This window comes from Acanthochromis polyacanthus, chromosome 15, assembly GCF_021347895.1.
Source record: "Acanthochromis polyacanthus isolate Apoly-LR-REF ecotype Palm Island chromosome 15, KAUST_Apoly_ChrSc, whole genome shotgun sequence".
NCBI classification, from domain to species: Eukaryota; Metazoa; Chordata; class Actinopteri; family Pomacentridae; genus Acanthochromis; species Acanthochromis polyacanthus.
Window position 1 is genome coordinate 10,145,205 of NC_067127.1, and position 27,466 is coordinate 10,172,670.

The following is a 27,466-nucleotide window of genomic DNA, read 5'->3' on the forward strand; positions in this document are numbered from 1 at the left end:
ATGTAGGCAGCACAGTAATCTAACGATATCATTTGGCAGCTACCATCCTTCTGAGGTAACAAAATACGACGTCGTTCAATTTATCTTGTACAACAAAGACTTCATCAAAAAATGAGGGATTGTTTTAAGGTTTTAAGGTAAACGGTCCGTAGCTACGTTAGGACTAGCTTTGCGGTAGCAAACGCTAGCTGCGTTTTATTTAAGCTAACATTGGTTAGCTAGCTTAATTAGCCTTGTTATTGGTAAACAAAAAACGAAAATGACAAGTAAATATTGTTTTTGGTGAAAACAGTGTTCATAATTGGTTTAGAATATAAATTATCCAATGTCCAGTTCAAATCCTCCTTTTAAAAGTGAGGCTACATCAGTTAACGTTGGTTTGCTAAAGTTGACGATTTACCAAAAAAAAGCGTTAAAATAAGTAATGTAAAGGGTAGAGTACTCGTAATTTGCTAAGCCAGTGTCACTTCTAAGTCTGTTTGGGAGTTTTCAGTCAGGTTACACAACCTTCACTTGCAAATGGAGGCGGCTCAGTTCTCATTGGAAATACTTAAAATACATTACACACTCATCTGGCAGAGGCCTAAACATAGGCTGTGTTGGTTCTCCAGTAAAAGTTGTGCAATATATAACATCAGCAGTAAAAAAAATACAATATTTGTTATCCATCAGTACGAGGCACCACCTTCAATTTGAACAACATTATTAGTTAATCACATCAAGGCTATTGGCAATATGGTGCTATAATCTACAAAGAAGATTACTGAATATTTGTGCACAAATTACTAAGCTAACTCAACATTGTACTCCCAAAAGGCTTTTTTTTTCTCTTACAGATTGTCAGAATTCTGTCAGATTGGACTGTTAGAGCACAGAAAATATTGTCCTTTTTGAAGCTTGAATCCTGACAGTTTTGAATTTGTACTTGAAAGTTACTGACTTTAAATACTAAATGTGAGACCATTGTCAGTTATGATGCCAAGAAAACTGCAGCAGTTTGTTGACTGACTGACTCACAAAAAAGTAAGCATTGGTTAACTGAATTGCAATAGCATTTTTTTCCCTTTTGATCAATTCAGGGATAGCATGTTGGTACAAAGCCAGCTGTGCATTATGTTTGCTTCATGAATCCTTTGCCTGCATTTGATTAGTTTGCAAGGGCATTTAAGTGATTAAAATAGTGTATTGTAGTGGATAAATTAATTTCATCAGCGTATGAAGTTTGACAGGTATTATCTGGCCTCAACATGCATGAAGTTGTCTAGCCTGAATAATATCCTGGGGTATAAATGGGGCTGGGCTCGATTATATCTGGAGTATAAAACAGGCCAACCCACTTTACCCAAAGGTATAGTCTGGGCAAGGGGTATATGTTGGCCTGTTACGGCTATAGTTACATAATGATGGTGTCATGGTGTTAGTAATGTCTGAGCTAGCTTTCAGTGCAATGCAGTCAAGTACAACCACCAACGCCTGACCTCAAAAAGTGTTTTTACTGAGTTGTGAGTCAACACCTCTGTCAAGAGCTTAACAGCAGCTAAACACAGCAAAGATAGTATTCATTTACACTTATTGAACTGAGCTGCATTATATTGTAAAGCCAACTGTTAAGTTTGGATGTAGCAGTGTTTTGTGCAGTAAAGTTTTTCTTGTTGCTGTGTTTGCAGATGTCAATAGTTCATTCAGCATGTTTATGTTTAACATTATATATTCTGACATATATTCAAGAAGCCATTTTTTCTGACAGTCTCTTGTAATATTCATGAACAGGTGACAGAGATGGCAGCCTCTAAATATAAATGCTCCCTTCAGAAAAAGCTCAACTCAGAGCTAGTTATGATTGTCAGCAGTCTAAAGAAGCAGGATGCCTGCCTAAAGAAGACCCTGGCTGAGCAGTCACAACAACATTCACAACATAATAAGCTACTGGAGGTACCGTAGTCACCCACACTGACGTGCTGCCCTATGATTTTGTTATTAATGTAACACAAGTCACTTAGCCAGAGTTAGTCATACTGTACTGTAAAATCTACTAGCTCAGAGATGTTGCCAGAAAGAGCAGTGAACAAGGATTGTTTGATACAGGGTTGTATTTTACAAGTAGCTGACTATCATTTCAACTACTTTTTTCCTACTGTCTACTTACAGAGATTCCTCAGTCTTCAAATCGAAAAGCACAAAAGTTGTCAACCAGGAACTAATGAGAAGAAAGCTGCTTTGCCATCAGGGCAGCCATGTCAAAGAGAATGGAACCCAACAAACGGAGTGAGTATGAGGAGAAAATGACTGCATCAATAATTTTACAATCGTTGCAAAGGAAACCTTACTGTACTAAAGGAATTTTGCAAAAATAGTGATGATATTAATAGTAAATAAAATAAAGAACAAGCCTTGAGGCCTTCATTTGCTGATATGAAGGGACACTGTGTGATTGAACTCATAAGGATGCATTCTTGTTTTTTTGTTAATGCTGGCCTCAATTAGTTGACTGAAAAATTAACTGTTGCTGCCTTGACTTGTTGGCACCAACAAACTGGTGAGTTATACTAATTAATAGTGTTTTATTTAATGTAAAACGCTGGCTAACTGTTACCACAACACCTGCCACATGCCTGTGAAGCCGCACTCTTAGTGGCCCCCCCTGGTAAACCAGCAAGTGGATAGTGGGGCAAACACCATCAGGTAAAACCAAAGTGTAAAAAAGTTTGTAGGCTGAATTGGAATAATTTAGTTCATAACCAGCCTACCTGAGCAAAACCACAGCTGATATTTTAAACTATTTATAAACTTTTATTCAGTGAGTTGTTGGCATGTGTTGCAGGATAATGTGCAAGTAGATATACACAGTGCACCAATGCCACACATTATAGCAGCATTAAATATGATTTGGTTATACCATAATTTGATTGTCGGTTTCCTATGGCTCTTAAATAGCTTTATGTAGTATTTTTCTAGCAATGTTTATGCTCATTTTTAAATTGTGCAATTTTAAAATCTTTTATTAGTTCATTTTAACAGTTTTAGCTTGTTATTTATAGACTACAATGACCAGAAGGTAAGCCACAAGAAACATCCTAATGCCAAAATATTATATTTAAGCTTCTTGTAACAGATGAATAAACTGCAACAAGATGTTACTGTGTATGTGATGAAAACCAAAGGTTGCCAAAGAAGATTGTAACTTTAAAGGAAGTGAAATACTGTGCATGATCAGTCAGACAAAAAAGAAGACAAAGAGACACATGTTCAGCTACCCAAGAAAGATTACAGACATTAAGGACAAGCTTGTGAGCGCATCGGCTGGGTGTTAGTATTTGAGAACAAAGTTATAGAGAAGCAGGTGAAGCAGAGTTTGATTTTAATGTCAGTGATTTCAACAAATGATTGTCTATATCTTTATGAGCAGCTGTAGAAATCATATTAAATGATGCTTTTTTCTGAAAAGGCTGTTCTTTACACTGATATTATTACAGTGATATCTGCTAAACAATTAATATTAATGTTTTGCTTATCCTAATGTGCAGAGTAACAACATTCTGCACATGAGGCAATTTTACGTCAGGCGGTTTGACTTAAAACAGAAAGTGTCACACTATAATAAAGCATCTAGCCGTCGCTGTTTCGTTATGTAAAGTCATGCTGTCATTACTGTGACGTGTCAAAATGTCTCCTGTGAAAAGGTTTGCTGTGTTGCTGGTAGCTTTATTCACCCAGCCCCTCTCGAGTCATAACCATCTTAGACCACTAGATGGCAGCAGAACGTTTTGAATCACAGATTTCTCCTACAGCTACATAAACCAACAGGATGCCAGAGGAATATTGTAAAATTATGGATCTTTTACAGATTATTCTGCCCCCAACTGTCTGTTTTTGTCATAGCAGTTGAGGGTTCATTTTCATGTTAAATTCTGTGCTGTGTTTTTGTGTTTCCTAATAGGCCTCCACACTAAATGAACAGACTTTCGCCAGCGCTCAAACTGTGACGGAACTCCAGAATGAACTCAGAGATGTAAGTGTTTTGTTGTTCATACAGCTGGAAATGACCTCATCTGTTTTTCCGTTAATACCTAATCCACCCTTCTGTTTTTTTCAGCAGCTTTTCTTTTATATGTATGTATTAATTTCTACATTAAATAAAAGTGTGCTTGTGTACAGTATACATGTCCGGTTGAGTGTTTGTGAGTTGCAGCCATCTCCCTGGCACAACTCTCTCTCTTTTTCGGTTATGTGCTTCTCATTCTTGCATTCAATCCCCCGAGGCCTTGGAAAAGAACAAGAAGTGGCTGGAATATGACCAGCAGAGAGAGGCCTGTTTGAGGGCGATTCTGGCCAGAGTGGTGTGGCTGGAGATGCAACTGAACGAAGCCAATCAGGCCCTCTCACAGCAGCACAATGAGGAGCATTCAGATGGTGAGCCACAGGGATAGTGGGCAGCGGACACTCACTACTGGGGCAACAAGGGGCAAAAGACTGTCACAACAAGGTCTCTAAGATATCAAGATTGTCCCATAGTAGCCCACTATGACAGAGTATATGGCCATGTGCTGCGTTTTCAAAATCATATGCTTTAAGGCTGGGTGAAGCACACTGTGCTTAACATCTTTATGTGTACGAAGTTACATCTTTGTCGTGTCCAAATTTTCTTTGCCTTTTGATGAACTTTGGTGTTTACAGAGAAAGAGAGAACAAACCAGATGCAGGAGCACTATGAAAAACTCTTGCAGAAAGCCGAAAGCGAGCAGGAGGTGCTCAGGGAAGAGCTTGATATGGCCAACGACAATCTGATAATCGCCCAAAACTGGTCTGTCTTCTGCTATAAAATATCGATCGTATGGTCCTATTTAAAGTTGGAGAAGTTTAGATGCTGTTCAGCTACATGACATTCAAATTGATGTGTAGGTGTGAGGAAAAGGAGAAGGAGGTGGAGGTCCTCAAGCAACAGCTGCAAACCGAAAGAATGAGCAGAGAAAAAGCACAACAAGATGACTATTGCTCTGAGGATGAAGAGCAACAGCTGAAGGACAAGACCAAGGATTTCCAGGGCAAGCTGAATGAGGAAAGGCGAAGGTCGGCTAACTTTGAGCTACAGGTACATTACGATTCAACCCTTTTATACTAGTGTTACTCAGTAAGTAAGGAAAATATAAATCTTAGTATTATTATATGACAATAGAAGAAAACGGACATAAAAAGGACAAAAAAACTTTCTTCGCAGGCAAATCTCTTTCAGAGCTGTATGTTAAATCGTTACCATGCAGACCAGGAAAACATTGCAGAGCTGAAGCGGCAGGTATAGCAGGCACATGCTCAATAAATCTTTAGTATTAACTAGAAATTTAGCAATGTTACTGATCCATCCACTCATAATAATAGCCCAGATTAATTGCACTATACGGAGGATCAACAGCTCTATGAGATTCCAAACCTGATTTATCTATTCGATCAGGCATGCTGCAGTCACTTACCTCTGTGCCTTCCTAGTAAAATATGCCCCCCATACCTATACAGTGTTTTAAGTTTCATTGCAGTGGTACCTTTTTTAATTTTAGATCAAGATTTCTTCACAAGACCTTGAGGATGAGAGGCAGAATTGTTCATATTTAAAGAAGCAAATGATCAGACTTCTGAAGACGGTGAAGAAAACAAAAGGCTGTGTGAAAAAACAGTCACAGGTTGGCATGAATAGAGAAAGATTAGGAGATGGCATTTGTAATGGAACTTAAAGCTGCATAAAGAGAGACATATCCAGCTCACATGGAACAACGATACAATTCATTTAGAGTCGTGTTTGAAGTCACCTTTTGAATGAGTGTTTTGCACTTACGGCTCTTTGCTTACCTCTGTGCATCAGGTGTTTGTTAACTTTGTCTGTTTGCTGAGTTCTTTTCAGTCAGTCAGATCTGCTCCCTGATGGAAACAATATTGATCCAAAGTAGACCTGTTATATTTAAAGGGAACTGTCACGTGCTAGTTCTAATTGTGATTTTGTTACAATGAGCCAGCCCTTTAACATTAGACCTGCATTGCTTCTAAAAAGAATATTAATAAGTGCAGAGACTTAATAACTGTAACTGATGCTGCTTACATTAGAGAGACCAGCAGGATCACAACTCATGCCAAGTGATGCAGCCCCCCTCCCAGCTCTCCAGAGACTTTCTGGCGTCCTCTCCAGTCAGCAGCTCGCTGAATGAAAGCTTCCTGGAGTGTCCCAGCTGCCATGCCGAGTATCCAGCCAGCCACTACCAAGAACTGATAAGCCACCTAGAAATCTGCCTAGACTGAGCCAGCAGAACATCTCTTTAGTTCTGTACCTCCTGTAATTTGGATTGTTTTTTACCAATTATATGTAACTACAGGTGCAAGTTATCTAAATAAACTACAGTGTTGAGTTAAGTTGTACCCCTTTTGTTCGTGTTTTAAACGCATCTACAAAGCTTTGGTTAAACACGTCCATACAGCATAGATTCAACCACAAATGCAGCTGGAGCTGGAACAGTAACCATATCCACAGCTACAGCTGGCACAGTCTGGCAGAGCAGCTGCAGCTGTGCTCACAGCCGGTGGCTGTATCTTGTTGCAGCTCGCCCTTTTGAAAGGAGTAATGAGCAATAAATGCACCGTGTAAAAGGTCATATCATCTCTCTGTTCTGTAGCATTTGCAGAGTGTTTCCCTTAACTAGCAGTATATTATATCTGGACAGGACTAGTGCACCATCTGTTATGGGTGAGAAGGAATGTCACCACATAGTTTTGGTGCAGACTGAAACATCTCAACAACTACAGCATGGATTGCACTGTAATCTGGTTCAGACACTCATGTTTCGCACAGCATTAATCCCTTTGGTTTTGGTGATTCTTTGACAATTTCTCAAGCATTCCTTAACACCAAAAATGAAGCGATGATTCTTTTGTTTTTAATAAAAAATACAACTTTTAGTGGATGAAATGTTTAGATTTTGCTGCAGATATTAAAAGTCGCTCGTCAAATTTGCTATCTGCTATATACTTTTGAAACTTTTAGATTTAATTTGTAAATGTTCTGCAAATTAACAACCTGAACATCAGCATGTTTGCACCGTTACTGTGATATTGATATTAGCATTTAGCTGAAAGCACTGCTGTATCTAAGTACCATGCAGCAGGTTTAGACTTATAGTTTTTAAATATTTTCTTAAAGAAATAAAACAATGTTTTTGTAATAGCCAACTCAGTTTTTGGGTCCTTGCTCACATCAAACTCTGACATTGCTCAAATGAAATAAATAGCTCAAAACTGCTTGTGTAAGATAATCCCTTTCCTGTGCTATTTAAAGGCATGGATTAGTATTGTTAGGTCGCAATATGGCAACTCAGAGGTTTGTGTCCCGGCTGTTGACTCTGACAGGAACGTGACATCGAGGGTTTACCTGGGCTTAGAAAAAGATGCTAATATGATTTAGACTATGCTTAACTTGCTGTATCTTCCAGGAACCTTCGATGCAGGTATTTCTTCTTCATATATGAGCTTAGCCTGTCTGAGAAGCAGACTGAAAAGTGCAAAAAGGGTTTATTTCCTGTGGACTGATTGATTGTTGACACCAGATATGACAAAGCATAGTGTGAGAGAAAGCTATGTTTCAAAGTAAATCTTTCCTTCAGTAATACCGGCGAAATCTGTCTCTGCAAAGTGTGAACAAACCTACGTTCAGTCAAGTCAGAAAGCATAGGCTACCTGGTAGTCTTATTAACAGAGTAAATAAAGGTAGTGTCAAACTAATCAGATCTGAACAGATATTTTGGCTGTAATGTTGTTCAGTAGCTGCGGTGATTGAAGATTAGACCTTGAATTAACCCACAAGGAAGTTGGTATCGAAAATATATTGTGATATGCACAAACATTCTGAAAGAGATGAGCCACAGAATGCAAATCTAGCTGTGTTTCATTGTTGGAGACATACAAAAATGGCCTTTGAAAATAGATTTGCTGGAGAAACCCAACACAGCAGCAGAGACTGACAATAAAATGATGTCTCACTATACAGCGAAGACACAAGCACAAAGACATCCTCTAATGTTTGACTGTGGTTCCGGTATCACACAGAGCAAACAGCATCAAACAGGCTAGTAACCACCCTCCAGCTCTCCTCCTCCTTTGCTCTTGCATCATGTCTTATCACCATCAGTTCCCCATTCATTTATCCAGCAGTCTGCAGGACTGGATAAAATTAGCAGCCGTATATGGATACTGACCCTCATGCTCACTCTCTTTACATAAGAAACTTCACTTATTTTTCTTTCTTCTCTGAGCTGGAATACTCAGATCATGTTGCTACGACTGTTATTGAGACTTTGACTATCACCACTGTCTTCCTGGTGTCTGTGGTAGCGAATGCAGGAGCTGCTGTCCTGGTAACGTGTGAGCGTAGACCACTGGCTAACAAGACCATCCTGACCCTCAACTTGTTTGTGGCTGATCTGTTGTTTGTCAGCATGATCCCACTGATTGTGTCGGTGCGTTGGACTGTGTCGTGGACGCTGGGCGACAAAGCCTGTAAGACAGTGCTGTATGTCATCTGTATGGGCGGCTGTGCCACCGTAACTACACTGGCCTCCATCAGCGTGGAGAGGGTCCAGGCCATTCTTCGCCTACAGACCATGCACACTCTCAGCCCCAGGATGGTGACTGCCACTCTCATCTTCATCTGGGCCTTTTCTGCACTCAACTCTGTACCCCTCAGCGTGTTCTTCAAAGTGATGGAAGTGGATTTCCCCAATCGGGTATGGATGAAATGACAGATAAAAGGGAAGGTCTCAGCTGTCAATGCATGTCTTTCTGTATATTTTTGTGATTTCTCCACAGAAACGTGGACACATCTGTACTCTCAAGTGGCCTGATGAAACTGGAGAGATTGTATGGGATGTATCCTTCACTGCCCTGTGCTTTCTTCTCCCAGGGCTCATAATTGGGACCAGTTACAGCAAAATACTACAGGTTGGTGTATTTGACTGGTAAAGATGGCAGAAAATAAAGAAATGCACTGCTTCAATCATTATTACAGATCAGGGAATTCCAGCCATACTCTCTTCTGCATTTTTCTTACTATTACACAATCCATGAAAAGTTTAAAACCAACAAAGCACAAGTCCAATTGTCAGTACTTTACTGCCTCTTCCTGATCGATTAGTTCCTGTTTAAGACATTAAAATGATCCGTAATTATATACTTGTATTTTTAAAATCAAAATAGCATTTTAAAAAATTCCTGAAATATCATTGTAGCTTTACAGACTGTTACTCAAGCAGTTGCAGATCAGATTAAAACACCTTTGGTGCTCTAGTTTCTATTTACTTGTATTTATTAGGTCTATTGTCAGGTCTGCTGACGATTAGAAGAATATTCTAATGATGATAATGTATACATTATCATCATCAGACGTAAAGTGATGACAGAGATATTGGTTTACCAAACATTCTAGCCTCTCTGATTTTGTGCACAATTCATTATTCTTCGCTGCTATCATTCTAATAATTGCCTTGAATTGTAAAATTCTGCAAAGAAACCTGTGCACATTGTTCATTCAGAAATTCATGCCTGCTTATGTCTTTTCACTTACTGAAATATTGACATTAGTCTTTGTGCCGTGTGAATATTAGCCATTCGTCTGTCACTGTAGAAACAGAGATATGTGTGTTTTCCCAATTACTTAAGCTGAAAATGTCTCCTGTGTGTGTGTGTGTGTGTGTGTGTGTGTGTGTGTGTGTGTGTGTGTGTGTGTGTGTGTGTGTGTGTGTGTGTTCTTGTACTTGCTACATGGTGAGTACCATTTTCTGCATTTAACTATCAAAGTGAGGACATTTTTACAAAGTGAGGACATTTTGGCCGGTCCTCACTTTGAAACAGCCATGTTTGAGGGTGAAGACTTGTTTTTAGAGAACAGGTATGAATTGAGGTTTGGTTAGGGTTAGGGTAAGGATTAAGTTTAGGCAATCAGTTGTGATGGTTAAGGTTAGGGTAAGGCTCTAGGAAATGCATTACGCCTATGGATGTCCTCACTAAGATAGAAGTACAAACATGTGTGTGTGTGTGTGTGTGTGTGTGTGTGTGTGTGTGTGTGTGTGTGTGTGTGTGTGTGTGTGTGTGTGTGTGTGTGTGTGTGTGTGAAAAGGATCCTGAAAGGCCACAAATTGATTTTAGCTCTAAGAACACTGCAGGGGTGTTTAAAACACAATATGCACAAAGATAATGGATATCATGACACACATGTAAATCAATCAGGCTAGGTAGGTGGTTTCATCATATCTCCCAGCTGCACATTATATAATATGAGAATGTGCCAGCATTATGTAATCCCATTTTATTTTTCCTCCAGATTGCTAAAAGTTGTCGGGAAAGGTTTCGACCCAGAGACAGTCAGCCCACAGTTGGAGATGTTCCTGACTACCGCATCTCCCGCCAAGATATGAAGCTCTTCCGTACTATCCTGGTCCTGGTGCTCTCTTTCTTAATCATGTGGAGTCCTATTTTCATCATCACCTTCCTCATACTAGCCAGAAACTACCTGGGTCAAATACATGTCTCGTCCACCATGTTCTTCTGGGTGGTAACATTCACACTGGCCAATTCAGCCCTCAACCCCATCCTCTACTCGGTCTGCCAGTTCAAGAGCAGCTGGCGTAAGTTCTGCTGCAGTTCCATGGTAGCGCCACTGAGAAAAGGACCCTAAAATTGAAGATTTATGCTCACAAAAAGCATACAACGCCTTGTCCATACGTCTTTGTTACATCTGATAGACAGCATACTGTATACTTCTTATACTTCATTTATTTGCTTGGTGTGTTACTGTCAAAACAACATTTCTAGACATTTTGAGTGATAATTTTAAGATTGTAGCACCTCTGAAAGAGAGAACATTGAACACTGTCAATTTATTTTTAAAAATAGATCGTTTTTATTTTCTATCATTAGTTTCCAGTCTACAAAAATCTGTCTTACTTTGAAAAGTCAAATACATGCAGTGTATTAGCTGAATTCTTGTTTAGTTATTTATAATTTATTCTATAGCAAGTGCAATAAATGTGTCAAGAAACTGAGAGAAAAGTCAAAGTTAAATATGGTTGTGGAAAATATTGGAGTCCTATGTTTAAAACTGAATTTTTTAGGCATGTCATTTTCAAGTTATCTGGGAGAAGAAAGACTTTGCGGGATTTTGTATCTCGTCGCCAGATCATTCTGAGGAGATCATGTTTGACTGCCAACAACTGTAATCAAACTCCAAGCAGTAGTAAACAATCCCACTTAATCCTGTTAGTGGTTAGATGTAGCTGCCATATAACAGAAGTCCACGACAGCCCAGGAGAGTTAGACCCATGGAATAAACACACGAGCATCTTTGGATGAATTTGGAAATTAGACCACAGTACTGCTGGGTGTCATTACTTGTTGGAGCAGCTGGTTTGTAGATATTTCACTGTGCCAGCTGTCTCTGTATCACTATATTATTCTGTGACTGCTTGCTAGTTGTCACATTGTGGCAGCATCATGTGCAACAGAAACATAAGTAAAGCCAAAGATGACTTTCTTCAAGAGCTCTGTTGTGCTGTAGGCTGTAAATTGATTGTGGATTCTTGCCTCAAATCACTTGCTCTCATGCAAAGCTTCTCAGACAACTTAAGACATTTAAACACAGCGAGCAATGGCTCCTCTGACCTTTGGCTGGAGTTATTGTTATGCTATTATCCTTCCTCTCCTGAAATCATACAGCATAACTTTCCACAATGTGCACTAATCTTCAAAATAAACCAACACCATTGTGATTTCTGTTGTGCATTTACATAACAGATGAGATTGTGATCACACATCATCAAACAGATTCATAGAAACCCAGGAATTATTACAATCTGAACTTGTTGATCCCTATGCTCTTCCAGTGCAGGTCATACTAGGTGCCATAACTCATCCATCTTTACCTCTGATTGGATTTGCTCCACTGAAATGACAAGTAGATGGATTTGCAAGTTAAGAAAGCTCAGGGGCTTTATGAATCTTGCCTCACAGTCATTAGTACCCCCTGGGATCCCCTTACTCAGTAAGCTACTCACTACCTTCTGTTACCTTGGGAGAGAGTTGGAGCTGCTGCTTTGGTATTCTGTCCACTGTGGAGTTTAGGAAATGCCCCAGTAAGATCTGCATTGCCACATCTTGGAGTCCAACTTTACTGCTCTGCTCTTCCTCCATCCGTCTGTACCAGTCTGAGGGGAGCATTTCTGTACAGCAGCAGAAAGTATCCTTCATCCAGACTCCAACAACATGGGAGACACTGTGGAGAAGTTCCTTGACAACAACCCCCAGTTTGCCAAGGAGTACTACGAAAAGAAAGTCAAGGCAGAGGTGGTCACTGCTGCCTTCAACAACCAGGTCCAGATCAAAGACCCGGCTTCTTACAAGGATGTCACCACCATCCAGGAGACTGAGTTCATATTCGAGCTCATTAAGGAAATGCAGGGCAACAACCCGAGGGAGAAAGCCATACATAAAGTTCTCCAAAGGATTGCTCTGCTCATCCAGGCTGATCGTTGCAGCTACTTTGGCTACGGGGCTCGTAATGGATCACCCGAGCTGTCCACAATCCTCTTCGATGTGATACACAACTCTCCATTTGAGAAAAATCTGATGAACCCCAATGTAGAGATTGTTTTCCCACATGGGAATTGTCGGATGGACTGCACATTCCAAGAAGCCCCAGAATATTGCTGATGTGAAGAAGGTGAGCAAAGAAGAGATTAGCTAAAATTTGAATGAAGAAATAAATAACTCGAGCAAGAAAAAGGGTAAACCAGGCTGTGTTACTGGTATGGCATCTTGTAATTTGTGTTGCTAAAACCCAATGACACTTATTTCTGCAGAGACAGGGTGCTGCAATTCTGACTTTTGATGCTGTCAGATTGCAACAGCATCATAACTTTATATCTGCTGCTCAAGCCAGAGTCCCTCATGAAATTGCAGTTTTGTCTGAAGAACTGAGACTTTTGTGTTCTTTATAAATAGCTATAAACTGTCCTGTTGACTTGTAGCTTAAACAGTATTATAATAGTGCAATTAGACCATTCTACCGAAAGCATGACCTGTTTTTTAAACTCTGTTTCCTGTTGTGACTCGATGTTGAGTTAAACAATCTACTTGTGTTTCTGATGTCATTTCAGTGACTTTGTGGACAAACAGACCAAATACACAACCAAATGCATGCTCACTGCTCCTCTAATGAGTGGAAAAGAGCCCATCGCTGTCATTATGGCGCTCAACAAACAAGGTGCTCAAGAATTCTCCAAGGCTGATCAGGAGGGGAGTGGACACAGTGTTCATTTTTAAGAACGCTGTTAATACTGTGTTTGTCAGAATGACTCACAGAGACATAGTCAAACACAGACTGTATTTGGCTGAGTGGAGAAACTACTGAACTCTGTGTCACTGAAATTGGAAAACAAATCCGCTATGAGGGTCACATCCTAATCTTGACGACTCGCTTCCTGTCTCTGACCTGTATATGTAGAGATTTGAGTTGGTGTTCTTGGTCGACATTATGACTGCTCAACTTATAATCCACTGAGAGGGGTGAGATGTTCAGACAATTTTTCATAGCCTCTTTGTGACAGTGACGCTTGAGGTCAATCAGCAGCGAAGATTCATCCGAGACACTGTCAGGAATATTGAAAGTGAACGTGCGAATGTGATTCCTGAAGCAATATGATTCTTTGCTCTTTTGTTACAGCTCTTCAATAAATATGTGAACTTTGCTTCTGTGGTTGCTCTGCAAGCGCACACTGCTAACATGTGGGATATAGAGCCCAGGAGAAGCCAGGTACAAATATACACCAATAAATCTACTTGTCTGGTCTGGTCTTCCAAGAAAAAGAAAGCACATTTGATCATTTTCTTTATTTTGTTAGTTTTTTTTAATATATATATTAATTTACCATCTGCACTAAAACAATAAATGGAGGGACATAAGAATCAAAAGCTCCTATGATAATAAGTATTTCCTTGCTGTCTACCAGCAAGGTTTTTGAAGAGTTGACAGATATCGAGAGGCAGTTTCACAAAGCCTTGTACACAGTGAGGACTTATATCAAATGCGAAAGATACTGTGTCGGACTTCTGGACATGACCAAAGAGAAGGTGCGTAAACAAGAGCCTTCATTTTTGTTTTAGTCGCTTTGTCCTGCAGTTACATCTGCATCAGCTCTTGAGTGCTTTTATTAACAAGTACATGCTAACTTAAGTTTGTCTTTTTTTCCCACCAGGAATTCTTCGATGAGTGGCCAATCAAACTCGGAGAACAGGAGCCTTATAAGGGCCCAAAGACACCCGATGGCAGAGTAAGTTCAACAATGGGTTTCTGGCTGTAATTTATTCCTCATCCACTAATTTCTCGCATTTATTTTAAACACTCTTATGAACTTTCAGGAAATCAACTTCTACAAAATTATTGACTACTTGCTGGAGGACAAAGAGGAGATTAAAGTTATTCCGTAAGTGTCACAATTCACTCTAGCACTTGTCCAGATTATACAGACTTATTTGCATATTTTTACATTGTATTGTAATTTGAGTTATTCACGTCTGTCTAATCTCACAGCGGCCCTCCTGCAGACCACTGGGCTCTGGTTAGGGGACTCCCAACATATGTGGCTGAGAATGGATTTGTAAGTTCCACTTTTGTTCCTTTATTTCATGCAAGCACTGTGTAGGAACCTCCTGCTGAATAACAACTGATGTGCTTATCTCCAAATGTCATTTATTTCATTTTCCAGATCTGCAACATGATGAACGCTCCAGCAGATGAGCACTTTGCATTTCAGGTGAGACAGTCTTGTCTGACAAATGACCACCACAAACATTACTAATAATAATAATAATTAAAGTCATCTGCATATCGGATTTGATTTGTTTGATAGAAAGAAACGGTGGATGAGACCGGATGGATGATTAAGAACGTCCTCTCCCTTTCAATCGTCAACAAAAAGGAGGAAATTGTTGGTGTTGCCACTTTTTTCAACAGAAAAGATGGCAAACCGTTTAATGAGAATGATGAACAAATGACAGAAGTATGCAGAACTACCTCTATCGAGCCTTTCTCTCTCTCAATGTCTGAGCCACACAATTTTTTTTAAATTTTAAATGGACTGTCTGTTTTCTTTGTGTCACAGGCTCTGACTCAGTTCCTCGGCTGGTCCTAACACATATGACAAATTGAACAGAACAGAGTGGAGGAAAGACATTTCCCAGGAAATGCTCATGTACCAGACAAAGGCCACACTCCATTCTGGTGAGCTGCTGCCCCACTTTACTGATATTATTCCAGCCAGACTGAAAACAGATCAATGCATTAAGCTTGCTTTTAACTCTTTTTTCTCAACAGAACACTCAAGAAAAGTTTGGTTCTGCATCAGAGGACTGCGACCAGAAGGAGATGTACAAACTGCTGGTAGGCAACACTGATTTGTCAGTGAAGAGCTGTGTTTTTATAAGAAGTCAAATCACTGCGGACTGTTTGATATGCCATCCTGACTGAATAGACTGTTTCCAATGTGCAGAGAACCACCATCCCTGAAGCCAAGACGGTGGAGCTGCTTGAATTCCGCTTCAGTGACTTTCCTTTGTCAGAGCATGAACTCATCAAGTGTGGTATTCGCTGCTTCTTTGAGGTGGGGGTGGTGGAGAAGTTCAAAGTCCCAGCAGAGGTACAGTACAGTCAGAAAACCTGCCTGTCGGTCACCACACTCCCCCCTGCCTGCCTGCCAGGGCAGCACACTACCTCTAAAACACTCAGCAGTCTTTACACAGGGAAAGGATTGAATGAACACATGTTTTAAATAACTGAAATTCTTTATGAAATGGCTGTTTATGTTTTTCCTACAGATCCTGACGAGATGGATGTACACACCTACCACAACTGGAGACACGGTTTTAATGTTGGACAAACCATGTTCTCTCTGCTGCAAGTGCGTCTCACTCACCACTGTAATATTTGTGCTTTCTTATTACTTGTTCTGCTCTTAGTGGAGTTTAATGAAGGTTTGTCTGCTCGGCCCTTCCACGGACAGGTAAACTGAAGAAGTATTACTCTGACCTCCAGGCCTTCGCCATGGTTGCTGCTGAATTTTGCCACGATATTGACCACAGAGGAACCAAGAATCTCTACCAGACAGAGTAAGCTGTTTTTGGGTATTTTCAGGCAACATCTATGACAAATCAATGGGAAGAAAGTGAATTACACATAAAACTTGGGATGTGAAAAAAATTACTCCTGTTTGTTTCTTGCAGGAGCACATCCCCACTGGCAAAACTTCACAGCACCTCAATGATAGAACGGCATCACCTTGAGTACAGCAAAACACTGATGGAGGATGAGGTGGGTCCTTAACTGATTGTGGTTTTCATACTGTGCTGTCTCTAGTTATATATATTTAGACTTGAACTCAGATCTTGGCAGCTTTCAACTGATTCTTCTACTCTCATTTGCAGAACCTGAACATCTTCCAAAACCTTCAGAAGCATCAGTTTGAAATAGTGCAGCATCTGTTTGAAGCAGGGGCGGAGCTAGACCATTTTCAGGGGTGCTTGAGCACCCCTTAATTTTTTTAAGCACCCCTAGAATTATTGGGCGTTATTTATTTATGTTTATAATAAATGCTGAAATAATTATTAACAGTGTTATTTATTTTACCGTTTCAAACCAAATATAAAATCTGGCAAAGTTCTCCCTAATTTGACCCCCCCCCCCTTTTGGATAATGGTTTGATCCATTAAGAGATCGCAAGTTCCCCTCTGCTCTGCCGCTGCGCTGAATGCTGCTCCCACCCCGGTGTGTGTGTGATGATCGGGCAGAGAGATTGACAGGCTAGCCAACAGAGCCAGCAACTGCAGGTGACTGCAACATTTACTTGGTATTTATACCCTGAAGTGAACTCACAAGTTTGTCCATGAAATCTGCATTTATAAGCCTGAGTTGTCTAAACAAACAATCCAGCCAGCTAGCTTGCCTTCTAGCTAGCGAATTTTACTCGTTTAGCCTCGCAAATCACAAAATGAAGCAGGCAATGCTGATGGCATGCCAAACATGAAGGTGAAAAAGGCTATTGTAATTTCAAACTGGTGCCATATCATTGTTTTATCAATGTGTTGTTTGTAGGCCGACCGTCACAATGGATATTAGGGCATTTTTTTCCCCAAGAAAACTCCAGCAAAAGCTTCAGGTAAGGTTTGGAGGGCAAAGCACAGAACACGAGCGGTGTTCCTGCATGTGTTCAAATGTTTATTTTGTGGTGTTAACTCAATTGCTAGCAGACATATTTTGAAAATCAAACTTCAAACGGTCAGCATTTTGAGAAGGACTATTTTGACTGTTTCTTGAACCAACGAATAGTATGTAAGAGAATGACTGAGCTCTGTTATGAATACAGAAGAGCTGGGTGAGCCGTCGCTTAACATTGGTCAGATGTGCCCCCCCTCCCGCGCCCAACCAGGTGCTAAGCACCCCTAGAGCTGAAAGTCTAAAACCGCCCCTGGTTTGAAGTTTGCATCATTGCCACTAATCTTGCCCTGTATTTCAAGTAAGGAATGCCACTATATACACGGAATGTTAACCATTTTAATGCCTATTTTTAAATGATTTTGAAGAAAAATCTAACTGCTTCCTGATCTTGTAGGAAGAGAACAATGTTCCAAAAAATTGTAGAAACTATGGATGGGATTCCAGATGAGAAAGAAGGTCAGCCATGTCTCTAACAACCCAACCAGGAAGGAGATTATTTCTCGCATGATGTTAACAGAAATATTAGCCTGTAAGTACGGTGCGGTTTACGATGCATAGATACATAAATACTTTTCAAATATTGCTAATATTTTCCTTTTCAAAATTTTGTCGAGGGAAAGTTTCCTTAACAAAATTAACAACTTTTTTAAAGAGAACTGAAAGTAGTGCTTTGAAATTTTCAAGCATATGTCAGCAGGGGTAAGAGGTATAAGAAGATTTGACTGAACTGGATTTGGTTGTAAGCCAGGTCGAGGCCCAAGGCTTTTAATTTTAAGTCCCCTGCTTACATAAAGTAATAATACTGCAGCTCTGCTTATACGTCAGCATGTCGAGGGTACATATGGTATTTAAAGGACAGCAAGGTGTCAAGTGATAACACTGTGAAGAACACAGTCATCAATTATAGAAAAGAGACCTGGTTTTGAAGCAGGTGATTATGTTATAACTTAAAGTTAAAATTAAGAATTTGTTTGCTTGTCACATAAAAACTATTAATCTCAATGAAAGCAACCATTGCAATGACATTTGACTGTATCATGTAAGCATAGTTTCAGATGCATTTAAATGTGCAATAGCATCATATGTAAATAAAGTATATTTTCAAATCATACTTGCTTTGAGCTTTTTAGCTGGTTTGCAAATCCGGAAACTGGAACAAGAGCAGCTAATGATACACAAATTGACTTTGATTTATTTTAGCAGTAGTATCGATGTAATGATGGGGTATCACCTGCAGCACGTGGATTAGTAAGAAGAAACGCTGTCTTGATAGCGACAGCCTCATTGACTTGCATGTCTCTGCGTAGGCTTGACTGGGATGAGCTAAAGAGGGGTTTAGGACACCAGGACTGACTAAACAAATGACCTTTTAATTAACTGCTAACAAGCTTAAAGAAGACCTGATTTCACTGGTCACTGCTTTTAGTCTGCACATATTCACTAATCAGATGCTTGCACCCATTATTTTTATGACGTATGTAGCCCTGTGACAGACTGGTGACCTGTCCTGGGTGTCCCCTGCCTTCGCCCGAGCCAGCTGGGATAGACTCCAGCACCCCCCGCGACCCTAGTGAGGATAAAGCGGTGTATAAAGAATGGATGGATGGATGACGTATGTTGCATTTTTGCACTATTCTTTGCTGTTGAAAGTACGCATTCATAGTTGTGCTCTTTGACCTTTGACGTTTTGTCTGACCTCAGTTGGGAAAGCACTGAGCAAAGGAGCAGACTGTGAGAGTTTGAAAACAAATCTCCACTTGTCAAGTTGCTATGCATCTAAATAGAGGTTTGGAATACAGTATAAAATCTGCTGCAAACAAGAAAGAAAAATCTAATATTTCCCTACACTGACTTTGCATTCCTGTGGGTTCATATTGCATACATTAAAGAAGATATAGATGTGTCTCTGGAATAAGTGATGATCCAGGTCGTATAATTGGCTCAGGCAGGTGACTGGCAGGTCGCGTGCAAACTTTATAGTTCATGCAATAAGCAGGGAGCATCTCATTTACAAAAGTCTGGCATAACATCATAGCAGGTAAGCCTACTTTGTTTACTAAGCTTAAGAGTTTGTACACAGATCAACCTGCAAATTGCTCAATTTGTTCAAAACTTCAACAAGGCTCGTTATTTTGTAGCATATTTTTAATTTCAGTGTAAAATAGGGATTATTTTGTTGAATAGCGTAATTCTAATTTACAGTGATTTAAAATTGCAAAAATCATACAGAGGAAATAAGAAAGTCCACAAGGTTTAGGAGTGTGTTCAGGGGAATTTTTCACCATTCTTCCAGAGGCGCATTTGTGAGGTCACACACTGATGTTGGATGAGAAGGCCTGGCTCTCAGTCTCCGCTCTAATTCATCCCAAAGGTGTGCTACCGGATTGAGGTCAGAACTCTGTGCAGGTCAGTCAAGGTCATCCACACCAGACTCTGTCATCCATGTCTTTATGGACCTTGCTTTGTGCACAGTCATGTTGGAAGAGGAAGGGGCCAGCTCCAAACTGTTCCCACAAAGTTGGGAGCATGGAATTGTCCAAAATGTCCTGGTATGCTGAAGCATTCAGAGTTCCTTTCACTGGAACTAAGGGGCCAAGCCCAGCTCCTGAAAAACAACCCCACACCATAATCCCCCCTCCACCAAACTTTACACTTGGCACAATGCAGTCCAACAAGTATGGTTCTCCTGGCAAACGCCAAACCCAGACTGGTCCATCAGATTGCCAGATGTAGAAGCGCGATTGGTCACTCCAGAGAAGGCGTCTTCACTGCTCTAGAGTCCAGTGGCGGCGTGCTTTACGCCACTGCATCGCACTTGGTGATGTATGGCTTGGATGCAGCTGCTCGGCCATGGAAACCCATTCCATGAAGCTCTCTGCTGAAGCATTGTTCTTGAGCTAATCTGAAGGCCACATGAAGTTTGAAGGTCTGTAGCGATTGACTCTGCAGAAAGTTGGCCACCTCTTGGCACAATGCGCCTCAGCATCTGCTGACCCCGCTCCGTCAGTTTATGTGGCTGAGTTACTGTCGTTCCAACACACTTCCACTTTCTTATAATACAGTTGACTGTGGAATTTTTAAGAGCTGCACAGGTGGCATCCTATCACGGTTGGAATTCACTGAGCTCTTGAGAGCGACCCATTCTTTCACAAATGTTTGTAAAAGCAGTCTGCATGCCCAGGTGCTTGATTTTATACACCTGTGGCCATGGAAGTGATTGGAACACCTGATTCTGATTATTTGGATGGGTGAGCGAATACTTTTGGCAATATAGTGTACCTTGGCTCTACATGTCCCTCTAGTGGGGAGATCAGCTCACAAGTGAAGATTACCTGGCAGAATGGTTCTTTTTTCACCTACAGCCTATCACATCTTTACTGTTTGCACATGAAGCATGCTTACATTTTTGAAGTGTCGAAGCACATTAGTGAAGTCACTCACTTTACTAGAAAATGGTCCCAAAATTCCAGCGAAAGAGGCAAACACCAGCTTCACTGTGGTCCTACAGTTGCTGAAAAGTCAGTTCTCTATTCTACAGAAGAATGGTGACATTTATGAAGCACAGACACTACCCATCATCTCGCAGCACAACAATCACATCCAGTGTTCTCCATTTAGTCCAATCGCTGCTCCTGACAAAATACATTTGTTATTTTGTGTGCCTTCCAGCTTCTCCACATTTCCCATGTTGAGTGCCTCTTATAAGAAGAAGAAACAGTCCAAACAAGTACATCGGCACACTGCAAAACCCCTCCCACAGCCTCACTGTGCTCCTCTAAATGCCCTGCTTTCATTTTAAAGGCAAAATTGCATTATCATGGTAAACGGGCACTGGGTATCAAATGGTGTAATCACATCAGGGATAGAGAGACTGGAGGTCCGGAGCAGCATGGATTTACTTAGAGACCTTTTAAAAGGCCCTGCACATGTCTCTTCCCAGAAGGCCCTGACGCATGCAGGCCTCCAGGCCGAGTGAGTAAACATATTAATCTTACAAGTCTGGAGGGATCTGAGAAATTGGATGGTGAAAAAGAAGACCTTATAGGGCTCCCAGAGGACCCTGCTGCACATAATCATGAGGGTAAGAATGGTGCAATAAAACTGCGAAAGTAATGTTTTGCAGCAGTAAAGCATTAAAAAAAGGAAGGACCTGGCCTTCTTTGATGTGGCTTTGAAATAGCAAGATGTCCTGCAGAAAAAAATTAAGCAGACAGGATCTTCTATCAACCTGTCCATTGTAAGAGAGGGGTTTGAGGGGGGTGGGGCTCGTTTGACTGAGGCAGAGCAGATGTCAGGGTGACAGGAGGGCTTCCCCACACCCCTCCATCCCAGGTCAGAAACATTCTGCATCCTGCAGTCGCCATGGAAACCGCGCACAAACCAGGAAATGCACATTTCTGGGACTGTTCATCCCAAATCACAGGTGTTTCATACCATTAACGAGATTTTCCGCATGCAGGCTTTGTAACGGCAGGATTTTTTGTCACGCTGAGTCAATATTGCAGCTACATTTCCATCATACCGGTTTCACTTCAGCGGGTCTCCCACCCCGCTTCCCGCATAGAAAGCTCATGTGCGTCTGCGCCATACGCGGCAATCTGCTGGCTAATGTCAGGGCTTGATTTTTTTTTCTCCTCCTCCAGCTGATTCACGAAAAATTACACAATTCCGTTGCCTATTGGGTGTACTCCTCCAGGAGGTTAAGACGGAGAGAGTGGCGTTTGCCGAAATCATAGGCGTGGTTTTGGATGGAGATGCTCCGTCTGCTCCCGCTGGGATCCCCACCTGCCCTCACACCGCGTCTGTCACCGAGCCAGCTGGTGTTTTCCTGAGCGTCAGCAGCCACGACAGGCATTTAATTAGATTTTACTCCTATCACTGAGGATATAGATTATTTTTTTCCCTTTCCTTTCTTCGTCTGGGGTGTCGCGTAATTTACATCCGTGTGGACGCGCGCCCAGTTTAATCACCTCCAGGGCGGCGGAGGCGCACGGCACTTGGCGGAGATAAACAAGAGCGGACGGACGTCGCTTGGCCTCCAGGCAGCAGCAGCGGTGGGAGAGGAACCACAGCGGAGACCCTGGTTCATGTGCTGGGCTGTTCGACGCGCAAGTGGTGCCCGCAGCGGTTCGCAAGGATGGAAAATACACGCAAGATGCCCAGAAGATCGCCCTGGCTTTGCTTACTCGTGGTGGCGTCTGTTTTACTTTTAGTGGACAGCAAGAAAGCCAGGCCTCGCTGTCCCCAGTCATGTACATGTACCAAAGATAACGCTTTGTGCGAGAGCGCAGGACTGATCCCTCGCAGCTTTCCCTCGGATGTCATCTCACTGTAAGTTATATTTATTGTCTTTTCCCAATCATAGAATCCAAATGAGTGTTTTTCCAATGCAGTGATGTATAGAACATGTGTAGCTCTATGTGGTGCTGGTTAAAAATGTATGATTTTCTGCTCCAGCTGCATGTCCAAGGAACAAGCCTGCAATAACTGCTCGCATATCACAGTCCAGGCTGTGAGGCTGTGTGTGTGTTACTGTCGTGTTTTCCTCCCACAGATCATTCGTCAAGTCTGAATTCACAGAAATCCCGAAGGAGAGCTTCATCCACACGCCTGCCCTGCACCTCCTGTGAGAGATCTGGTTTTGTTCTTCAGTCTTTGTTGCATGCTGTCAGTCCCCATTGAAGTGATCAACGCCATGTTTAAGACATTTCCTCTTCACTGATGCTGCACATTCTAATAGAAAGGGAGTTGCCGTGGCCATTGATTGGACTGGGGAGCCTAAAGTCAGAAAGAAATGAGATGAAATGACCTTTGTAAATGATTTCCCTACACGTCTATTTCATATAGTTGGGATTTTAACCACCCCTGCTGGTCATTCATCTGACGCTTTCCTTAAAATGTAGATCTGTGTATATTGTGAATTAGGCTTGATTTCAGAGGGAGATTTATTTATGGGGAATTCCTCCTTTTGAAGAGGGAATCCCCCTCCACTCCTGTCTCTTGGGGTGGAGTGTGTCCTTAAAACAAACAGGTCGGACTGCAGGAATCCTCACACAGCATTAATCCTCGTCTGTTCAGATCATTCAATCAGAAAGGTCAACTTGTGAGCTTGTTATGATCCACTTTGTGACCCAGAGCAATAAATTATTAACCTAAGATCTCTCTGTGCAGCCTCTTCACAGCCAACAACCTGGAATCTATAAACGAGGATGCTTTCCTCGGTCTTCCTCATCTAGAGTATCTGTGAGTAGATGATAGAAATGAATCCTTGAAGCCTTTTCTGAAATCCACAAGGTCACCTGCTTTTTGCATCTTACACATTTACTCAACGCTTTTTTCCAGATTCATTGAAAACAACCAAATCAAGTCGATATCACCACATGCTTTCCGTGGGCTGAAAACCTTAGTGCACCTGTAAGTACAGGTTTCTTTATTTCCTGTGCAGAACTACAGACATTATTCATCAGAAATAGTACTAACAACTAAGGATGCAGTTCTGTCACTGTTCTGTAGTTGAAATATTCATTTAAAATCTGAGCACTGACGGTCTCTTCGTATAAACAGAACTGAAACAGGCTCTCTGTTATTTGCATCATGAGATACTGTTGTAATCTGTGTGCAGGTGCAGGCAAGCACTGCTCTGCTGAAATGCTGACAAAATTAGTTACGCAACTTGTATTGCCACATAGACATTTCTCCCAACTGTGTGCAGCTGTTAATAGGATTAGAAAGGAAACCCTGCCACTGTCAATATCAAGCTAAACTGAACACCCGCTGTATTTACTTTGTGTTACAGATTTAGCAGCAAAAGCTCTTAAATTCTTCACTGATGTCAACAAAACTTCAGTACATTTCAGACAAACAAGATATTTTAAAAGTGACATGAACACAAGATGTCATGATATTTAGATAAGGCTCTAAGAAAACTAATCAAGTACAACTACATCGACCGTCTGAACAGTGAGGTCTGCTGTTTCCCTCTTTTTGTTACAGAGAAAGCCATAAAGTGGCTGAGCAGGCAGAACTAAAAATAGCTTAATGTTTCCTCAAACTCACAATAAGCAATGTTCCTGCCTTTACTTGAAGGGTGGCGACGTATGCCCAAGAAGTTTAACAGATTATCTGCGTATCCTCCTGTAAAGAAACACTGCATATCCATAAAACATTAGACTTCATAAAGAAGTGAAAGTTTCTCTTATATTTAAAACAGAAGCATATGTATGGTTACAATTTAATATTGGGAACTTTAGTGGAAGTGTTCTTTGAATGGATGTTGAAACTAAAGCAATAAGCAGTATATTCCATTTTTTCCTCTTTGTCAGGAGTCTGGCCTACAATAATCTCGAGACTCTGCCCAAAGATTTATTCAAGGGTCTTGAAGCCTTGACAAAAGTGTAAGTATGAATTTGATTATTTTCAAACAGAGATGAATTGCCTTAGTTTACACAATCTGCAATGCATCTGACTGTGAACACGTTTTTTTTTCTGTACTGTCTTCTATATATAGAACACTGTATCATTATTCTACTTCAGCCAAGGATTGAAAAATGTGTGGGCAGCTGGTGCTTTTAACGCCATTAAAATTACATGCGGCAGGGAGGAAGAGAAATAGTTTGCAATTTATCACCCACTGAAGATGTTCAGTTCTCCTTTATATTCCCTCTTGATGATAATGAAAGCACAGAGTGAAGCTGCGAGAACCAAATGGCGAAGTTTGCGGTCACACTTCAGGGACTGTGAGAATTAAATCCATTCAGAAAGTGCGCTTTTAAGTTTGGCTGTTTTTCTTCCTTCAGAGACTTGCGGGGGAACCAGTTCACATGTGACTGCAAGCTGAAGTGGTTGGTGGAGTGGATATACAACACCAATGCTACGGTGGATCAGATTTATTGCAAAGGCCCGGCCTCGCAGCTGGACAAGAAGATCAACGATCTGGTGCCACAGTCCTTCGACTGCATCACAACAGGTGGAGCACAAAACAGGCTGCTGTTTTCCTTTAACTTTACTTTCTCACAATCATCAAAGCGGTTTGGGATCTTTTTGATGTCATTTCAAGTGTGCTGTTACTTCTCACGCAGAGTTCGCTTCCTATCAGTCCCTGAAGTTTGAATCCATATCGGTGGAAGCGTTTTCTTTCAGGAATGACCAGTATGTGGTGTTTGCACAGCCCTTCATTGGGAAGTGCAGCTTTCTGGAATGGGATCACGTTGAGATGGTCTTCAGAAACTTTGATGATATTGACAGTAAGTTAAAGTCATTTTGAATATACTCCGGTGTTGTTGTCAATTAGCTGTTGAGTTTTAAAGAAAGGGTGAGATTAGTTGAGGAACCACTAGATGGAGACAAGAATCTAATGGTGTATTTTTTTTCCATCCCTTTTTCATCTCCACCAGGCACATCCACAGTGATCTGCAAACCTCTGGTCATTGAAAACCAGCTCTTTGTTATTGTGGCTCAGTTGTTCGGTGGCTCACACATCTACAAGCGTGACACCTCTGCCAACAAATTCATCAAGCTCCAAGGCATTGACATCCTGAGAATCCGCAAACCAAATGACGTTGAGACGTTCCGCATCGATGGAGAGTCTTTTTTTGTCATAGCAGATAGCTCCAAGGCTGGGTCCACCACCATCTACAAGTGGAACGGTAATGGCTTCTACTCCCATCAGTCTCTTCACCCCTGGTACCGGGACACAGATGTGGAGTACATGGAGATCTCCTCCAAACCCCACCTAATCCTGTCCAGCAGCTCCCAGAGGCCAGTCATTTATCAGTGGAACAAAAGTACCAAGCTGTTCGACAGACGCACCGACATCCCAGAGATGGAGGATGTGTACGCCGTGAAGCATTTCCAGGTCAAATCTGACCTTTTCATCTGCCTGACACGCTTCATTGGTGACTCCAAAGTGATGCGCTGGGATGGGGCCCTCTTTAGAGAGCTGCAGACCATGCCGTCTCGAGGCTCCATGGTGTTCCAGCCCTTCTCTGTGGGCAGCTGGCAGTATGCCATCCTGGGCAGCGATTACTCTTTCACCCAGGTCTACCGCTGGGATGCCAAAGAGGACCAGTTTGTTCGTTTCCAGGAGGTGAACATCCAGGCACCGAGGGCCTTCTCTCCAGTTTCCATAGACAACCGTCAGTTCTTGCTGGCCTCCAGTTTCAAAGGGAAAACTCAGATCTATGAGCACCTGGTCATTGATCTGAGCAACTGATTGGTTATTTCCTTCTTGGCTGATTGGTTATTTTAGTGATTTTCTTTGTCTAAAGGCGGCTGTTGCAGCAGAACAACTGATAAAGTGTTGATCCTAACTTGAGAAGGCAGGCATTACTCCAGCTCATTTTTTTCAAATCTTCCCTTGAAATCAATGCACGACAAATTAAACATAAATGCATGTATCTCGACCAAATATATTTGTCTGAGATACATGCTGAGTTCAATGGATGCATCTCAAGTTAGGATTAAAACCAACATGTTGTCAAGTCATTAATGCATGACCAGGGCCTTACACAGGCCATCCCATCCTGATTAATGCAACATCCACGTTCATTAATCCATCAAATCTAACACTGACCAGTGACATTTTTCTGTGTTCAGCCTTTCATGTCACTCAATGTTTATACATTTGTAATCTCATATATTTATCTACAGAAAGTAATAGAATTGTACTTTTTAACCTAGTAACATGTTTAACTGAAGAAATCTGCCAAAATGAAATGTTTACACTTTTCTGTCCTTCCATTTGTACGCTTAAAGATTTGTAAATGAAGCTTTTGTAAGTTTAAGAGGGACCACGGCTGTTGGATACATTTGTTACAGAGAATGATTTAAAATTATGCTCATGATTTCAAAAATATAAACAGAAATATTGTGTGACAGTCTACCTGTATATCCCTGCAAGTTGCATTTTTATTGTTAATGGTTTGTATAATGTTTAAAAGTATTGAAAATACAGTTTTTCTTAACTGGGAACTATTTTCAAACACTTTAGGGAACAGAGATGAAAAACTGAGGATATTGTTCACAATGCTTTACCTTTCTGGCTAACATGTATGCAAAATGCATCAAGTGTGTCATGAGTAGGACTAATTTCAGAGTCAATAAAGGCTATCATTTCATCTGAGCTCCCTGCTGGCGCTGTGTAGCATGACATGGCTTCAGTGTGACATGACACCTAGT

At 41.2% G+C, this 27,466-nt stretch overlaps 3 protein-coding genes and 1 pseudogene across 4 annotated transcripts; all 4 read left to right on the forward strand.

Annotated features, from left to right (window-relative positions):
- The first annotated feature begins 2,234 nt into the window (after positions 1-2,234).
- On the forward strand, positions 2,235-6,354 carry LOC110963658 (centrosomal protein of 55 kDa-like). Its single transcript, XM_051960101.1, has 7 exons — positions 2,235-2,265; positions 4,174-4,426; positions 4,617-4,629; positions 4,862-5,089; positions 5,216-5,290; positions 5,550-5,672; positions 6,091-6,354. The coding sequence occupies exons 1-7, from the start codon at positions 2,235-2,237 to the stop codon at positions 6,280-6,282; spliced, it is 915 nt and encodes a 304-aa protein (XP_051816061.1). The 3' UTR covers positions 6,283-6,354.
- Positions 6,355-8,036: 1,682 nt separating this feature from the next.
- On the forward strand, positions 8,037-13,769 carry LOC110963649 (free fatty acid receptor 4). Of its 2 annotated transcripts, XR_007946962.1 has the most exons (4): positions 8,037-8,756; positions 8,839-8,970; positions 10,349-12,742; positions 13,179-13,769. XR_007946962.1 is itself a non-coding variant. In XM_022212095.2 (3 exons), exons 1-3 carry the CDS (start codon positions 8,217-8,219, stop codon positions 10,700-10,702), a joined length of 1,026 nt encoding a protein of 341 aa, XP_022067787.2. In that variant the 5' UTR covers positions 8,037-8,216; the 3' UTR covers positions 10,703-13,769. The 2 variants fall into 2 exon arrangements, 1 of the variants encoding a protein (XP_022067787.2); XM_022212095.2 differs by having other exon boundaries at positions 10,349-13,769.
- A 262-nt stretch (positions 13,770-14,031) lies between these two features.
- LOC110963641 (cone cGMP-specific 3',5'-cyclic phosphodiesterase subunit alpha'-like) lies at positions 14,032-16,359 on the forward strand (annotated as a pseudogene).
- Positions 16,360-21,782: 5,423 nt separating this feature from the next.
- LOC110963732 (leucine-rich glioma-inactivated protein 1-like) lies at positions 21,783-27,410 on the forward strand. Its single transcript, XM_022212206.2, has 8 exons — positions 21,783-22,621; positions 22,845-22,916; positions 23,462-23,533; positions 23,633-23,704; positions 24,613-24,684; positions 25,087-25,256; positions 25,369-25,533; positions 25,684-27,410. The coding sequence occupies exons 1-8, from the start codon at positions 22,428-22,430 to the stop codon at positions 26,499-26,501; spliced, it is 1,635 nt and encodes a 544-aa protein (XP_022067898.1). The 5' UTR covers positions 21,783-22,427; the 3' UTR covers positions 26,502-27,410.
- The last annotated feature ends 56 nt before the right edge of the window (positions 27,411-27,466 follow it).

Bases quoted from the DNA above. Each gene is read 5' to 3' on its own strand.
- LOC110963658 (XM_051960101.1), top strand. From the start codon at position 2,235: ATGTCAAAGAGAATGGAACCCAACAAACGGA. The intron at 2,266-4,173 runs GTGAGTATGAGG...TGTCCGGTTGAG, and splicing joins AATGGAACCCAACAAACGGA to TGTTTGTGAGTTGCAGCCAT. The intron at 5,673-6,090 runs GTTGGCATGAAT...TGCTTACATTAG, and splicing joins GTGTGAAAAAACAGTCACAG to AGAGACCAGCAGGATCACAA.
- LOC110963649 (XM_022212095.2), top strand. From the start codon at position 8,217: ATGGATACTGACCCTCATGCTCACTCTCTTTACATAAGAAACTTCACT. The intron at 8,757-8,838 runs GTATGGATGAAA...ATTTCTCCACAG, and splicing joins AAGTGGATTTCCCCAATCGG to AAACGTGGACACATCTGTAC. The intron at 8,971-10,348 runs GTTGGTGTATTT...TTTTTCCTCCAG, and splicing joins GTTACAGCAAAATACTACAG to ATTGCTAAAAGTTGTCGGGA.
- LOC110963732 (XM_022212206.2), top strand. From the start codon at position 22,428: ATGGAAAATACACGCAAGATGCCCAGAAGATCGCCCTGGCTTTGCTTA. The intron at 22,622-22,844 runs GTAAGTTATATT...TTCCTCCCACAG, and splicing joins CCCTCGGATGTCATCTCACT to ATCATTCGTCAAGTCTGAAT. The intron at 25,534-25,683 runs GTAAGTTAAAGT...CATCTCCACCAG, and splicing joins AAACTTTGATGATATTGACA to GCACATCCACAGTGATCTGC.